The sequence below is a fragment of the Camelina sativa genome, chromosome 5, assembly GCF_030686135.1.
Source record: "Camelina sativa cultivar CO46 ecotype springtype chromosome 5, ASM3068613v1".
Lineage (NCBI taxonomy): Eukaryota > Viridiplantae > Streptophyta > Magnoliopsida > Brassicales > Brassicaceae > Camelina > Camelina sativa.
Genome location: NC_141884.1, coordinates 1,726,318 through 1,741,863, shown reverse-complemented (window position 1 = coordinate 1,741,863; position 15,546 = coordinate 1,726,318). Strand labels below are relative to the sequence as shown.

Below are 15,546 nucleotides of genomic sequence, written 5' to 3'. Positions count from 1 at the left end.
TTTAATAGGAAAAAGAGTTCTTCCATATATGGTAAAGATGGACGTGGACTAACATTTTACTAATCTAGAAAAATCAATAGGCCTGGGCATAAAAACTGTACCGGAATACCCAACCCGGAACCCGACCCGAAAAACCGGGTTCGGGTTGGGTTCAGGTTTGCTTATAAAACTTTATTGGGTTCTATTTTCTAATACCCGTGGGTTCGGGTTAGGGTCGGATAATACCCGGTACCCGTTTGGGTACCCAACAAACCTGAACATATAAACATATTTATAATATTTATCATTAATATACTGCAATTACCCTAAAGTTATGATTATAATTTTGAATATTTCATTTAGTTTTATACCTAAATATCAAAAATAATCAAAATATCTAAAATATATTGTCACATAAGTCAAACTTTAACTAAATTTATTTAAATTTAATTAATTTTAATTATATTTTTTCGGGTACCCAGTAGTTCGGGTACTAATTGGGTTCTGAAAATTGTAACCCAAACCGACCCGAACCTGGTACTACCCGAACCGAACCGAACCCAAACATAGTAAAATACCTGAATGGGTTCTATTTTCCACTACCCATTAACCCGAACCCGAACGGGTAATATCCGAACCCAAATGGGTAACCCGAATGCCCAGTCCTAAAAATCAACAAAAATTGATCTAGACCTTTTTTTTTTTAATAATAATATTAATTGTTTAATTTATATGAGCTATAGTTCTGTACTATACTAAAATTGGATGTAGCATTGGAATCGCAGTTAAATAATTTCATCCCATACTTACGGTTGAATATTTGATCATACTATAGAGTTGGCAAAAATAGATATCAAATCTAACATATCTTTTAATTGTGTCCGATTGTTTAATTTTTTATTTTTCAATGATTTTTGTTTAATTCTTTATATAAGTTTAGTAATACAAGTTGTCAATTTATATTCTTAAACTTTGTATACATTAATAAAAAAAAACACTTTAAACTAGGTTTATCCTATTTGGACCCTTATGAATTGTTTAACATTCACTTAGGAATGGTAATTGCAACCCTCTAGTCTTCGGTTTAATCCCGGTCTGAAATTGATTTTTTTTTTGAATTAGTAATTACAAATTAGGCCTACGAAGAAGAAGCCCATAACGCCTAAAGAAAGGCCCATATTAAAGCTTAAACCCCAAATTTGCCTCTTCACTCCTCTCAGCTTCGTCAACAAGAGAGAGTGGTGTCTCTGAGATAAGGAGGAAGGACAAAAAGGAAGACGAAGAAGAAGGTGAAGAAAAAAATGGCGAATCTCAACTCAGCTATCGATTCTGGGTTTTGGGACCAGAACGTTTCTTCACCACAAACCCTTGAAGGCACGGTTCGCTCTGTTCCTGGTGAGCCATTCCCTGTAGATGGAGCACGAGCCAGCCGCTCTCACCGGATTCAACAGCTCTCTCTGCTTCGCGAAGGCTTTCCTCTTGGTATCATCCCTGCTTTTGCTCCTGCTTCTGACAAGAGACTTGGCTCTTTCTCTCTCAATTCTCTCTTGCTCAGTCCTTCCTCTAACAACTGGTACCTCTCTTCACTTTGATTGTGTGGTGTTTTGAGTGAGTAATGCTTAGAGGTCTTTGCTGCGAATTTGAAAAAAAAAAGATTCAAACTTGTGAAATAGAAACCAATTTGGAGACTTTTAGTCTTTTTATAGGTGTTGGGTTTGATGAGACATTTGATTAGGTCTGTGTGGCATTTTTAACTCAGGTGGCTAGGATTGGTAGGGCAGTTTAAACCAAGGAAGCTCTTTTCTGATATCAAAGCAGATATTAGCAATGCAGAAGAGTGGGATCTTCAAGTTGTTAAGGATACAGCAAAACACTTTGTTGACAAATCCCTTTACTCTATTGGTTTATGGACTCAGATTGCGTTGGGTACTTCTTCTTCTCTCTTGTTTAGCACTGAACGCCTTGGAGATAAAAAGGGACTCCGAAACAAGTTGATGTTGGTTCATCCTGTATGTATCTCTCTCTCTCTACTGTACCCATGCTGGATTCTTTTGCATGTTTAAACCACTTCTAATTTGATTTGTTTTGAGCTGATGAGCAGCTTGAGGAACATGATCTCACTGTGGAAGCAGCTTGGCCAGATCTGTTTTTGGATAATAAAGGACGTTTCTGGGATGTTCCTGAATCATTAAACGTTGACGTCTCATCACTTGTTCCAGAATCAGGGCTTCGTTACCGGTTTGGTCTCCATAAAAGCAGGGGTAATCCTCAGTCTGTGAGTGCTGGTGTTGCTGAGACTGGTGGTGATGCTCCTACTTCTTTGATGCCTGGTTTATGCGCCAAGGCTGCAGTTTCGTACAAGGCTAACAGAGACTTGTGGAGGCCAGAAGAAAAAGAAGTCAAGACAGAAGAAGAAGAAGAGGATGCACCTGTGTTTCTGCCTTATGATGTACGTCTACAGGAGCCTCATGCAGCAATTTCTGGAATAGTAGGTACTCTCTTGCAAAACCCGTTGGCTTAAAGAAGTCTCTTTCCATTTTCTTTTTCTTGACCTTTGAATTGAATGCTGAGTTCTTTATGTTCACTCTCTAGGTAGCAGCTTGGCAGCTTGGATCACAGGCCGAGGCATGTTGGCAAATGGCAAGAAGCGTAGTCCGATAAGCGCAGACGTATTTGGTTCTGCTTGTTACACATTCCAAAAAGGACGGTTTAGTAAGTTGTATGGCGATCTAACACGAGTAGATGCTCGCGTAGACTTACCTTCAGGTTCTGCTCTTGCTAAAAAAATCTTCCATGCATTTCGAAGATCGTCAGGTAGTAGTAACAACTCAGATGGCACATTGTGGTCTCCCAGACTCAACCTGATCTTCCAGCAACAGGTAATGATCCTTTGTCCAAATATCAAAAGGCATATTCTTTGATTGTAAAGAATCCATATCAATCACTGTTTTTTTTGTCTTCTGCAATAATTTTGCAGGTTGCAGGTCCGATTGTTTTCAAAGTAGACTCGCAGTTTCAGGTAGGTGCTGCACGCATGGAAGATCTGATTTGCAGTTTGAATTACTCCTTGAGGCTTCTTGAGTCTGGCAAAATCGTGGCTTGGTATTCTCCAAAGAGAAAAGAAGGCATGATCGAGCTGCGAGTTTTTGAGTTTTGATTTTAGTCTCCTCCTTTTAAGTGTGTACCAACCAACCAAGTTAACATTTGTATCAGAAGATGCTTTAAATTAGCAACAAGTCTTTTTTTAGTCAACTCTTTCCACTAAAAGCCATTGCTCTGTTCCACTACTGCTTCAACGAGTCTAACATTGTTCCAAACATTGTCTCTTTCAACCACATAATCAAAACTCATTGTGAAGAGAATCGTGTAGAAGAATGTCAGAATGTCAAACTGAAAGTGATCTCAATTGATATCAAATCGAAAGATTAATGGAAAACAACAATTGCTGTCTGAAAATTACAGAAAACTTCTAAAAAACTTCAAATCATTAAATGTTTCCTCTCGCTCTCTCTCTCTCTCTCTCTTGGAAAAGACTTCACTCAACAAGGGCCAACAAGTCACTCTCTTTACAGAAGCAATGCCTAGCACCGGTCCCCAAATCGACCTGAGTAATAAATTCAGCGATGTTACAGTTCTATATTGGTAAAAACCACACAAAAACAACAACAATTGATCAATTTCTCATTGCAGAAAAGCTGAATTCACCTCATAAGCGCTCACGTCAGAGAACAGAACCTGTATAAAGAGAAGAACATCACATTAGTTACACAATGGATGATATGGATTTTGAGTTAAGAAGAAACCATTACCTTCTTTCCAGGTCCAACTTGTTCTCCAACCTCAGAACCAACAGAGATAACCTAAAAATGATTATCTAATCTTTAATTCTTGAATCAAATATGCTCAAGTCATATATTAGCATAAAGGAGCAATATGACTTACCTCTCCTGTTAGGTACCTCTCAAACTTCACAGCTGCTTTAGGCAACAAAACTCCACCTGAAGATTTCTGCAAGACAAAACAAGTTACAAAGTTTTTTTCTCGAAATTTCTTTGGCAATTGATGATATCAACAACAGTTTGATTTCTACTTGTACTGCTTCTTGATAATAAAAATGACATTTCAGACAGTAAAGGAACTAAACTTACCATAGGAAGATCTTCAAGACGAACAAGAACCCTGCCTGCTTGAGGAACAACCTGCAAATGTCATCATATCAACACAAAGATTAGTCACCAATTTAAAACAGAGAAACCAATTATACATTTGCGGATGAAATTAAACGAAAAGGCAGTACCTTTGACGGTTCCCATTTAGTGGAAATAGCTTTGATTCTAAGACAACCTCTTCGACTTCCTACAGATACACGAGCCGAAAATAATCAAGAACCAAAAAAAAAAAATCCGAAAGGGAACAACAAACACAATAAGTTTGAGATATGTAATTACCAAGAAGCCTGTTGTTAGCTGTAGGAGGAGAACTGGTTTTGACCGGAAAAGCAAAGAAAGGTTTTGGTAGAGAGACGAAAGTAGAAGCCATTGCAGGATAAGGTTTTTTTAGCAGAAGCAGCAGGTAAGATCTTCTTCTTCCTCCGTCGCGATTTTGGCTAGACAGACACTTCTCGTTGGTTCTTCTTATGGGCCAATATTACGGCCCATTTAACTATTTATTGTTTTATTTAAACCATCAAATCTCAATTTAAGACCGGTTATGTTCTGAAAGCCAAACCGAGGATTGTCAATTTGTTGTTTCATTAAGCCAAGATGGAGAAACAAAAAGAAAACCCTTTGTATATATGCTAAACGTAGGGGGGTGTATTGAACTTGATATTTTAAGAGATTTGTTGGGATTTTAATATTTTAGGATTTTGAGAGATTTGAGTGTAATTTTAGGAGATTTGATTATTGAATTTGAAATCTTAAGGATTTGATGAAATTTGGAATTTGAAATTTGGTGAGATTTGTGGTAAAATTTTAGATGATTTTAGGATATTTATAAAAAAAAAAAAAAAACGAGATTCACTTGGAATTCAAAGTCTACGAAGAATTTCTCAATAAAAAGTATTTAAAAACCAACATAAAGAATGAAAATAATCTATAGCACAGTAACAGCCTGTTCTTATTTTTATACTCATTATAGGTTTTGTTAATTCCAAAGTTTTGGTTCACAGTTGGTAATACTCTTGTCTCCATGGTTAAGTTCATTAACTGGCTGGCCGTCCGTTCATTTACAACTTAAGAAATTGCTTTTGACCATCGACAAGCATAGGCCCAATGGAGCTCAAAAGCATGACAGCGAAGACGCCGGTTCTCGACATCGGTGCTGAAGATAAAATCCGGTGATGTACAAATCGTTCCCGCAATCAAATGGTTCTCTCGTCACAACGTGGAGCTCGTCGATGGTCAGAGGTTAGATATCGATGCAGTGCTTATCGCGACCGGTTTTTTCACTCTATCTGGTTATATCAGTTTACAATTTTCATTGGCCTCGACAATAAAAAGTGGTGTGAAGTTGACCACCGTCGTTAACAGAAGCTCCGCTGCGGAGGTTGCCAAGAGATCCGGTTTTGATAAAACGGAGGAGAAGACAATTGCTGGTGGTATTCACTTGCAGAGAGAAAGTGAGAACGAGAGAGAGAGAGTATATAGAGAAGATATAAGTTGCAGAGATGGAGGTATTCACAAAAAAATTGCACTTGGTTTCGAGCTCTTCTTATAAAAAAATCTTTCAAAATTTCACCTATAAAGGTGTGATTTTGTATGTCATACTTTTGAACTAAAAATGTTATAGAAATCTCCTAGAATCCCAATCATTAGTTTTTTTTAAAAAAGTTGTGATATTTTGAATAACAGTAGATTTAAAGTGAGATTTATAAATTATTAATTGAATAACAAGAAATTGTATATGATTTTAAATGATTTCTATAAATTTCACATTCAATAACATAGGATTTCAGATGATTTTTAAAAATCACTAATTGAATAACAGGAAATTTAAGAATACCTTAAAATCTTCTAAAATATCAGATTCAATACACCCCCCGTAGTGTTAAATTCAAACACCTCAAAAATTACTAGAACAAGAACTATGTCAGGATCCTTCGGAGCTGCCAAATCCAAGAGTACATAATACCAACGGTACAGTATGTTGAGATCAACATTAAAGGAACAAATGGGTATTTGTCACCTAGAAAATACGGATGTAATAATTGAGACACCATCTCTACTATAAACAAACCCATTAGATAGCTCTTTTCAATACATCCAATCTTAAACTTGCTCTTTATTTCACCACGCTCCTTCTTCTGAGCCTTATTGTCTGCGTATTGAGCTGTAAAGCCGAGCCACATTACCATGGAATGCAATAACAACAGCAGAACCTTGATCGGGTATTCCTGTGGCTCATATAAGAGTGGAAAGAGGGAATAGCAAGAAACTGCAGGAGAAAATACAGAGATTATTAGTACATGGAATGATTGGTTATGCACAAATGTGGGTGCTGGTTAGAAGGAGAATATTATATACCTATCGAAACCAGAAAGTAGTGTTTAGCATCTTCCACACTCTGCACAGCAACAATTGCAAGTGGGATGATGAAGTGAAGTGATGCTTTCTCATGGACGTGCCATCCAAACAGAAAACCACATGTGTATGCATAAGCTATCCATCTAGCAACAAGACCCGGCTGTGGTTTTTTCCAGGCTTTGACGAGACATGGAGATATCGCAAGTAATACCATTGCAAATGTTGTCAATGGCGTGATCTGTCATTGCACCAGACCAAGAGAAACAAGACTGAGCAGAACATTCATGAGTGTAGACATATAACAGAATAATCAACAAGTGTAGTACCTGCGGGAGAACTGCAAAAGGTGAAGAATTCCCAACTAAACCACCGGTGAAAGAAGCAGAAGGAATCTGAATATCGAACCCGAGCTTCCGTAGCAAAAAGGCAAGGCCTTTGTCGAGTATTATATAGAAAACCCAAAAATTAGGTGCCCAGTATGCATGGCACAATCCTCTCCCGAAAGGAAACATCCGACTAATGACTTGCTGTATCTGCAACACAACGAGAGAAAACAAGAAACAGCAAACCATAAGATGCTTTCTCAATCAAATCACTTTAGGAAAAGGTTCACTGATCCAACTTGGTTAGATTTCTGTTAATCTCAACAATGGCATTGGCTTTCTCTCCAATCAGGACAAATCACTCATTAAATTGACAAGTAACAGAGAGAGTAGAGTTCTATAACAGTAGTTTCACAATGTATACAGTGAGATAACTTCTCCCAGCACCAAATTCAAACACATTGCTCCAATTCAAGCAGCACAAAACGACTTAAAATCTCCTCAAGACAATAAGCACAATAGAATCTTCACCTAAAACTCGAAAAGAATTTGACAATAACATTGTAAAAAAAAAAACAAAACTTTCAATCATCAAAAGAAAGAATTCATTCACTAACCTGTCCATGGTAAATAAAAGGTCCATAAGCGGCGACAAAAACCGCCACAACCACCGCACCAATAGTTACAAGCCGTCGGAAACCAGTAACTAAACCGGACCAGCAATAATGCCTAAGGAGATAAACAAAGTAAACCGGAGCAGCGACGGCGAACAAATGCTTAAAGCATAAAAGAACAGCGAATAAGAACCCACCCAACAGATCTCTCCCTTCTTGCAAAAACGAAATCGAAAGCAACAACCAACCCAATAAGAATCCATTATACTGAAAATGAATATGATCTACGATCAATAGCCCCGGAGACCAAATCACCAATGCGCAGATCAGGTTCCGCTTCATCGGCTCCAATTTCCGAGTCAATCTGTAAACACCGTAGAGAAGACATAGATCCGAGACGATTACGCTGATTCGTTGGAAGTAAATCACAGATTCGGCACCGTAATCGATTCCCGATTGAAGATCCACGATCCTGGGATCGACGAGAAGCGCGAAAACAGAGAGGAAGCGTTCGAAGTAAGCGAAGAACGGAGGGTAATCGAGTGTCCATTGGCTAGTCTCGTCGAAGTACCATTCGGTAAGAGGAAGAGAGTGTGTGATAGCTAGCCAGTTACGGTGTACCTCGAAATCCGTGCTTCTGTAAGACGGGATGAGAAGTAGTTTCACGGCGGTGGCCACGGCGAAGAACCATAGCAGAAGTCGCCGGTCCTTGTTCTCCCGGTGTTCCATCTCGGCACCGATGGACTGATAAAACTAGCGACCGTTTGATTTACAAAACCCATCGTGATATGGGCCTAATTCGGCCCGTTTGATAAAGTTTGGTTACGTGGCGTTGTACACATGGCACTAGGTAACTGGTCGTAACATATGACATGGCAATTCGTGTAAATTGATTTACTAATATCGGTTTAAACCGGTTTAACTAGAAATAAATTATACTCCATTTGTGTGAATATATTCCTTACCTACCTTTTACAACCGCCCAAAAGGAAGTAGCTATTGGCTACTGGCTAGAGGTAGACCATATGAAATAAACCAACGGCTGTGATTTTTTTTGGAAACCCGACGAATATCTGAGATCAGATCTGAACCGTAGGAAAACAAAACAGCAGATTTAATTACGCCATGCAAACAAACATCTTAAAGACCCTCTACCAAATCGCCACGTAGGAGAAACTACGATCACAGCTGGCGCACGAGCGAGGATCACCGCACGTGTCAAAATAAGAGAGAGGGGGAGGGTAGGGCAAACGGGGTACAAGGGGAGCTGTCATGGGCCCGAGAGACAAGGACGTTGATAATTGGGCCTAAAGAGAGGTGATGGTGGGGCCCATGAATGAATACAGTCTGAGTCAGCTCCTCGTTTGATATTCCCAACTCCGACGCCTTGTTGTATCGACAGATGACAAGTTGTGTGGTCCAGTGACACACAATTATGTATATACTACTACTACTACTTCTTTCCTTTTCTATTTTTTTTGGCACTTTCTAATTATTATTGTCCACTACTAAAACATCTTTTTTTTTGGTATCTATTATTACAACTTTTTTTTTTGTTCTTGTGAGTGTGTGTTTGTATATATTATAGGTTAATATCTATTTTTTTAAAGTTAATAATTGGTTAGCCGTTTGTAATGTGAGTCATTGCTTACTCAGATACATTCAGTTTTCTTGACGTGATCTTATTTTAGTAGAATAAATTATGATAGTGGTTTCTTACCTTAGAAAAGTCAGAAGTCTGCTGTTTCGTGTTATTAGAATAGAAAGATCCGTATTATAATCATTAAATATTAGTATGTTATTTCAAGTCGGTATCTGATATTTATATAGGATTTTACCTACGTGACACGTATAGTTTACACAGTTTAAATATTATTAAACGAGAATTAAACTCTCGACTATAATGTAGTACTTATGTCATAACAATAATACTATAATAATAAATGAATAAAATAGGTCGGTCACGCTCTTGCTACAAATATAAATGTCATACATTTTATTCAATGTACACATGTTCTAGAACTTTTATAATGACTTCTTAGATCTTATTGTGTAAGTTTATGACTTATTTATGTAGATCGTATTTGTGTAACTTTTTTTTTTGTTCTTAACACAGATTGTGCCAAAGACGTTATACAGAATTTCAACTAAGAGGATTTTAACTATTATATATATACGTATGTCTATGTATGAGATTTAACGTTCATCCAATAGAATCTTTGGAATACTTTTTTTTTAACCTGGAGCAGTACACGTGTACGAAGTTGCTTTTGTCTCATTTGAAAACACAAATATATATATTCATTCACTCTTGACTCTACTACAGTAATAAAAATAATAAATAAAAAACGTTACTGTCCAGTATATGAATATGTCTAGAGAAGAAGAAGTAAACAAAGAACATATAAGTACAAGCAAAGCATTAAACAAAAACGAGAGGCGATAATAAATTACACACATACACATGGAATGAAACATTGTCCAGGAGAAATGAATCCTAAGAAGAAAGTTACATACACACCCGAGAGAAAACAGATTAAAAATACAAAATGATTTTATTAGTGTAAAAATATCAGCAAAAAAAAATTATAGAAAGATTCAATTTAATGTAAAAATGGGAAAAAGTCCATCAATCATGCGGTATGCATGTTAGTATTGGTTTGTGGCCAACGAATCTTACAAAAACGCAAGACTTGTTTGATTCCCCTCCTCCAACCAGATCCACCCAAATTATTGTATTCCCATTAAAAACTAATACTCCCTCCGTTTCAAAATATATGATGTTTTGGAGAAGTTTTTTGTTTCATAATATAGGATGTTTTCAAATTTCAATGCAACTTTTAGATTAGTTTAGTATTTTCTATTATGCAGTATTGTTTCTGATTGGTTGAACTTGTTAAAAGTAAAGACTTCTTAATCTGCGTGTTTTGCTTAAAACATCCTATATTTTGAAACGGAGGGAGTATTTTGTATGGTTCTTTATTGCTCGACAATACCAAAGAAAACAATTAATTTTTTGTTTACTCTAAATTCGTTTTTACAATATAGAAAGAAAATACTAGTACAAAAAGAAATGGTAATTGGGTACGGAATAAGAGTTTGATACATTGTATTTTAACTTTTTCCAAAGGTAAAATAAACTAATCAGAAAAAGAATTTAACCCAACACAAAAAAAGACAACATTAATAATAATATACTACTAATAAAAAAAAAGTAGTAATGAATTATTGAACTTTAACGTATAGATCTTTCGAGGGTTACGATGAACGGTGAGGATTAATCGTAGAGTACTGCAACAAAAGTGGTCCGTGACACAGGTAATGCCACTCAAGTCAATGAGAAAGTCCTAAACTTCGGCTTTATATATCACACCAAATCAGTCAGCTTCTTCCTCCTCCTCCTCCTTCTCTCTTTCTTGTTCCTCTCGAATCTGCTTATCATCATCTCGCAGTTTGCTTGTCTTTCGTGTAAATTCGAAAGCTTTTGTGAAGAGATAAGTGAATGGCTTCGTATTACTCTGGTTTTTTGAGTTGTGAAGAACCACACTTTTTGGAATCTTGTTCTCTTTGCCGTAAACACCTTGGTCTTAACTCCGATATCTTCATGTACAGGTACTTATATATTTCTATTCAATTCAATTATCTCAAAGTTTTATACTTTTTTCTCATACCCAATTCAGATTCTGGATCTGAGTGATATAATTTGGTCTTATTCTGATTGTTTTTTTGTTTGTTTGTGATTTACAGAGGAGACAAGGCTTTTTGTAGCAAAGAGTGTAGAGAAGAACAGATTGAATCTGATGAAGCAAAGGAGAGAAAGTGGAGAAAATCATCAAGATCTCTCCGGAAAAGCTCTTCGTCTGAAACTAAAGAATCCGTCACCGGCAACACCGTACGGGCCGGAACTCTTGTGGTTGCTTAGTAGAAGAAAATTTTATTACATAAATATGAAAGCAAATAGTGTTTTTTTTTTTTTTTGTATACCTTTTTTTTTTGTTTAAAATCTATCATCATCCTTCGAATCAGAAGAACCCTTACTTCTTAAACCACACTCATAATATCTCTCTCCCAAAGAGCTGCAAAAGTTTCTGCTCTGTTTCTATGTTGGATCAGAGATCGGAATCTGAGAAAATTGTTGATCTGGTTTTATGTAAATGAATGTGGAGTTTTGGGAGGAGAAAGAGAGAGAGAGAGTGTAAGAAGAAAAGGTTCCATGGTTTTGTAATCTTGGGGGTTAAAATTTTGTTCGATTGTGTTTCATAAGAAACAGAGCATATATATAACTATGTTCTAATAAAAATTCAATTTTTCTTTTATCTTCGTATGTTCGTTTCGTGATCGTTTCTTTAATAAACCGACATAATTCGTTTCCAGTAGCTGTTTAATTGGAAAGTGTTGTTTTGATTTCTAAGAACAAATTAGTCTCTTTCGATTGTTCTTTCTTGGCGGTATGCAATATACGGCGATAACTAAAGAACTCCGGCGAATCTTTTCTAAATTGTGTAAAAGTGACAGCTCTTTTTGGGCCTAAATTGGGCTTTTCTTAAGCAGCCTTTATACATTAAGACATTGACACTTCCCACCTTCTATGAAGAGTTGCTAAATAAGTACTCAGAACTAATCAAAGGTCATATACTATTTGTAATTTATCATGGCCTCATGGGTACTAGTTTATGTTCGTTTACTTGTTCTATAAGGAATGAAGAAAATGTGCATCTTTGACTTTCTTAATTAACAACAATCTTATTTATTACATTCAATATTTAATTTATGTAAGATTTGGTTGTTAACTTAACTGACTAGCGCAATGAAACGATAGAATACAATATAGATCATGTTCTTTTTCTAAGTGTTCATTATGCACGTTTAGTTTGGGCCTTTTGTCTCCTTCTGCATTTTTTTTTGGATATTCTGAATTTTGCTTGTTTCATTTCACATATCTACCAAACTTTTGTTGCTAGGTGTATCCAGAGGATTGTGACATGGGGTTTCAAGAATATCATAAGATTCATTTTAATGGTATATTTTGGCAGTCCATATAAATTCATTTCCTCTAGTAAGGAAGTGATGGAGAAGGCAGTAGATGTTGTGCTTCGATTACAGGCCCTATATATCAAGACAGATTCATTGGCTTCCTCTAAAGTTTGCATACCGAGTTCTCTTGATTGAGATCTTTCTCCATCAGTCTTCTAAGTTTTCGCCTCTAATTACAAGCCCCATATCAAGACAGATTCAGTTGCTTCCTCTTTTTCATGGAGCCCTGAAGTGCATGCAACACAGATGAGACATGGAATGAAGGGTTAAACCAAAAGGTCTGGGATGGGGTTTTAAAAGATGCAAATGGTGAAGTGTTTTGGTTTGGATTAAGATCAGTATCAAAACTGACTACAGCTTTTAGCTGTTGAAGCGTTAAGCCTTTGATTGGCAATGGTGAGTTTTAGGATTCTCGGTTTTAAGCAAGTTGTATAAATGTTATTTTTGCTGCTAGCATCCCCAAAATCCTGGCAACATCTATATATATATATATTCTTCATTATATCGAGGTAATGAGCTCCAATTTTGAGCATTTACAGTCCATGAGACAAAGATTGACCTCATTGCAAACCAAGCTGTGTATATATGTTCAGATTTGTATGGATCTTTCATTGATTCTTTAATGTTGGTTAAAGTCTACTGTCAAAGCTCAACTGGCAATTGCTTAATGGAGTTGGTACACGTTTGATCAATCTTTTATCTTTCAATAATTCAACAACTAGTCAATGTATTATTGATTGTCCACGATTCAAGGAGGATATTGAGGGGACTGAAACACCATGTAACAAAACTACGCATAAGGCATGACTTGTCGAAGTATAAAAAGTACAAAACACGATTCTCCAGTGATTGATATATGAAGATTAGTTCCGTATAACACAAGAAACTTTAAGATAAGTAAGAATACACATAAAATGCCCAGCAATTATAATCAACAGTTAAGCAAAATCCACCCATCTGGTATATGATTTTAATTGATTACTCACAGCTAAAGAATTTCCCAAGACCCATGTACCCCACCAAAGAACGGTTCTATAGAGAAGATTCTACTTTGAACTTCCAAGATTACATAGTGAGAAACTTAAAAAGTGTCCGACCTTTTTCTCATTAGCTCTTCTCATCCCCCAACCGCAGTTTAGTATCATCCATTTCAAACCCGTGACCATCAGAAGAAAGGTGGTTTCAACCACAGGACTGGTGAGAGTATCATTGCTTGTTGTGTACCTTAAAGCCAAAGATCTTAGGAACGTAGTTTTGAGTTGGCTTCTGCGGTTTCATGTTCCCATAGGCCATGAGAAACAAATGAGGGAAAGTAGTTCCAAAGTAAGCTCCATCAATGTCTGCAATAAGCATTAAGGAAAAAAAAACACTAAGACAAGAGAGGACAACACTCTTTGTCTTCAAAGAGTTATGCAAACAAACAAGCTAATCGCAATGTTTAACCAAACAATAGTAGAATGCATCATGTTTATGCTATGATAAGATAATGCCTTTTTGAACAAAGGAAAAAAGGATACTGCCTTGGTATTTAGATCGCGGGTAGTAAATATCCTCGCATTTTGGGCAGTATATCTTCACTGTGCTAGACCTCGGGATATCAGACTGCCCAACCGGAAGACAAGATTGTCCACAACAGAAAACTCTCGGACATCTCCCGAAATCATAGTTCTTATACTTCTCCATCTACAAAAGAGATTCATCAAAAGATGTCATTTAAAAAGATCAACAACAAGAAAGGATAAAACAACTAGATGAACTCTTGTTTCTTTACCATAGCAGCCATTCCTTTAGTAGTGAGAATATAACGAACATGAATAAGACCATATAACATCTCAGCAGCTGATTCTACCATCTCATTCTGTTCTTCAGTAAACATATCACCTAATCCAATAAACAAAGAGATGAGACAAAAGTAAAAGCCTAATTATATATCAAAACACTTTAATTCACTAACCGTTTGATGATTCAACGTCCAAAATAAGATCAAGAGCATAATCATAGTAAGGAACTTGACCACTCAACCCACAGAGATTAAAATCATCTTGTATATAATCTTCATCTACTTCACAGAAAAACTCATTCCCTCTTAAATTACAAAACCAAGAGATCCACGATGTATCATCACCTTCTGAACCACTCACATCTGATCCTTCACTATCTGTATCAGATTCAACTGCAAAACCAAAAACCAAAACTTTATGAATACCCAGATCAGGAAATCTCGAGATAGTACTAAAAATTAACTGAGAATTAAGAAACTAACCATCAGGGGAGCGAGAACCAAGCTGAGATTTAGCAGTGGAAGTAGAAGGGAAAGAATCTTTATCCTTAGAAGAGAAAGCCCTAGATGTAGAAGAAGGTGAAGTTTTCTTAAGATGTTTGTCTAAAGCATCATTGATTCGTTTCCGATCAATAGCTCCACCACCAAGGATCTCCGATCTCGATGATCCACCACCACCCATTATTCCTCCTCCTCCGCTCCGATCCTTGTACATAACTCGATTCAATCCCCCTCAATTAAAAAAAAAAATCAAAGCTTTTCAGATTCTCAAAGTCTTCGTCTTTCTTCTTCTTATCATCAAAACACAAGGAGAGAGAGAGAGAGAGAGAGAGAGGCGGAGAAATCTAGGGTTTGGGGATATTTTTTGTGATCACAGAGTAGAAGAAAGAGAGAAGAGGTAAAGAGTGCTCTGCTTTTCCCTGTTTGTCATTCTCTTTCTCTCTAAATACTGTTTTGTTTTCTTCTCTTTGATTTTTTACATTCCTCTGCTCTTCCTTTTTTTCCTTTTAATTTCGACTATTTTACAAATGGGCTTTTCTTATTGGGCCTTATGATACTGACAGTAGTTATAGAAGAAAACATTCCTTTTGTACTTTTTTTAACTATGATCTATGATGATGAATCTAAATTAAATCTTAGGAAGAAAGGAATCATAAAGTTTTAAACTTTTTTTTTTCTATTTTTGTATCAACGCGGTCGTAATAATTGACTTGTGCCTTTCCTGCTTTGTTAATGATGATGTGTTTTGGTTGGTCGATCCACTGTCTAAACTTAAAAATCGAAAAAAAAAA

General features: G+C 36.5%; 5 protein-coding genes across 7 annotated transcripts; 2 read left to right on the top strand and 3 right to left on the bottom strand.

Annotated features, from left to right (window-relative positions):
* The first annotated feature begins 1,180 nt into the window (after positions 1-1,180).
* LOC104784873 (protein TRIGALACTOSYLDIACYLGLYCEROL 4, chloroplastic) lies at positions 1,181-3,231 on the top strand. 2 transcript variants are annotated; one of them, XR_015598209.1, is made up of 5 exons: positions 1,181-1,552; positions 1,739-1,988; positions 2,081-2,471; positions 2,576-2,858; positions 2,957-3,231. XR_015598209.1 is itself a non-coding variant. In XM_010509969.2 (5 exons), exons 1-5 carry the CDS (start codon positions 1,281-1,283, stop codon positions 3,134-3,136), a joined length of 1,380 nt encoding a protein of 459 aa, XP_010508271.1. In that variant the 5' UTR covers positions 1,181-1,280; the 3' UTR covers positions 3,137-3,231. The 2 variants fall into 2 exon arrangements, 1 of the variants encoding a protein (XP_010508271.1); XM_010509969.2 differs by having other exon boundaries at positions 2,572-2,858.
* A 131-nt stretch (positions 3,232-3,362) lies between these two features.
* LOC104784872 (10 kDa chaperonin 2, chloroplastic) lies at positions 3,363-4,744 on the bottom strand. Its single transcript, XM_010509968.3, has 7 exons — positions 4,428-4,744; positions 4,277-4,335; positions 4,128-4,178; positions 3,922-3,987; positions 3,789-3,839; positions 3,685-3,714; positions 3,363-3,583 (listed from the first exon to the last, which is right to left on the bottom strand). The coding sequence occupies exons 1-7, from the start codon at positions 4,516-4,518 to the stop codon at positions 3,515-3,517; spliced, it is 417 nt and encodes a 138-aa protein (XP_010508270.1). The 5' UTR covers positions 4,519-4,744; the 3' UTR covers positions 3,363-3,514.
* Positions 4,745-5,971: 1,227 nt separating this feature from the next.
* LOC104784871 (dolichyl pyrophosphate Glc1Man9GlcNAc2 alpha-1,3-glucosyltransferase) lies at positions 5,972-8,633 on the bottom strand. The gene is made up of 4 exons (XM_010509967.2): positions 7,444-8,633; positions 6,830-7,036; positions 6,504-6,741; positions 5,972-6,414 (listed from the first exon to the last, which is right to left on the bottom strand). The coding sequence occupies exons 1-4, from the start codon at positions 8,167-8,169 to the stop codon at positions 6,065-6,067; spliced, it is 1,521 nt and encodes a 506-aa protein (XP_010508269.1). The 5' UTR covers positions 8,170-8,633; the 3' UTR covers positions 5,972-6,064.
* Positions 8,634-10,758: 2,125 nt separating this feature from the next.
* LOC104784870 (FCS-Like Zinc finger 3) lies at positions 10,759-11,756 on the top strand. The gene is made up of 2 exons (XM_010509966.3): positions 10,759-11,052; positions 11,188-11,756. Exons 1-2 carry the CDS (start codon positions 10,943-10,945, stop codon positions 11,360-11,362), a joined length of 285 nt encoding a protein of 94 aa, XP_010508268.1. The 5' UTR covers positions 10,759-10,942; the 3' UTR covers positions 11,363-11,756.
* A 1,542-nt stretch (positions 11,757-13,298) lies between these two features.
* LOC104784869 (putative casein kinase II subunit beta-4) lies at positions 13,299-15,295 on the bottom strand. Of its 2 annotated transcripts, none has more exons than XM_010509963.2 (5): positions 14,738-15,295; positions 14,429-14,647; positions 14,246-14,355; positions 13,992-14,157; positions 13,299-13,814 (listed from the first exon to the last, which is right to left on the bottom strand). In XM_010509963.2, exons 1-5 carry the CDS (start codon positions 14,967-14,969, stop codon positions 13,681-13,683), a joined length of 861 nt encoding a protein of 286 aa, XP_010508265.1. In that variant the 5' UTR covers positions 14,970-15,295; the 3' UTR covers positions 13,299-13,680. The 2 variants fall into 2 exon arrangements, with proteins under 2 accessions (XP_010508265.1, XP_010508267.1); XM_010509965.2 differs by having other exon boundaries at positions 13,995-14,157; positions 14,738-15,236.
* Between the last annotated feature and the right edge of the window lie 251 nt (positions 15,296-15,546).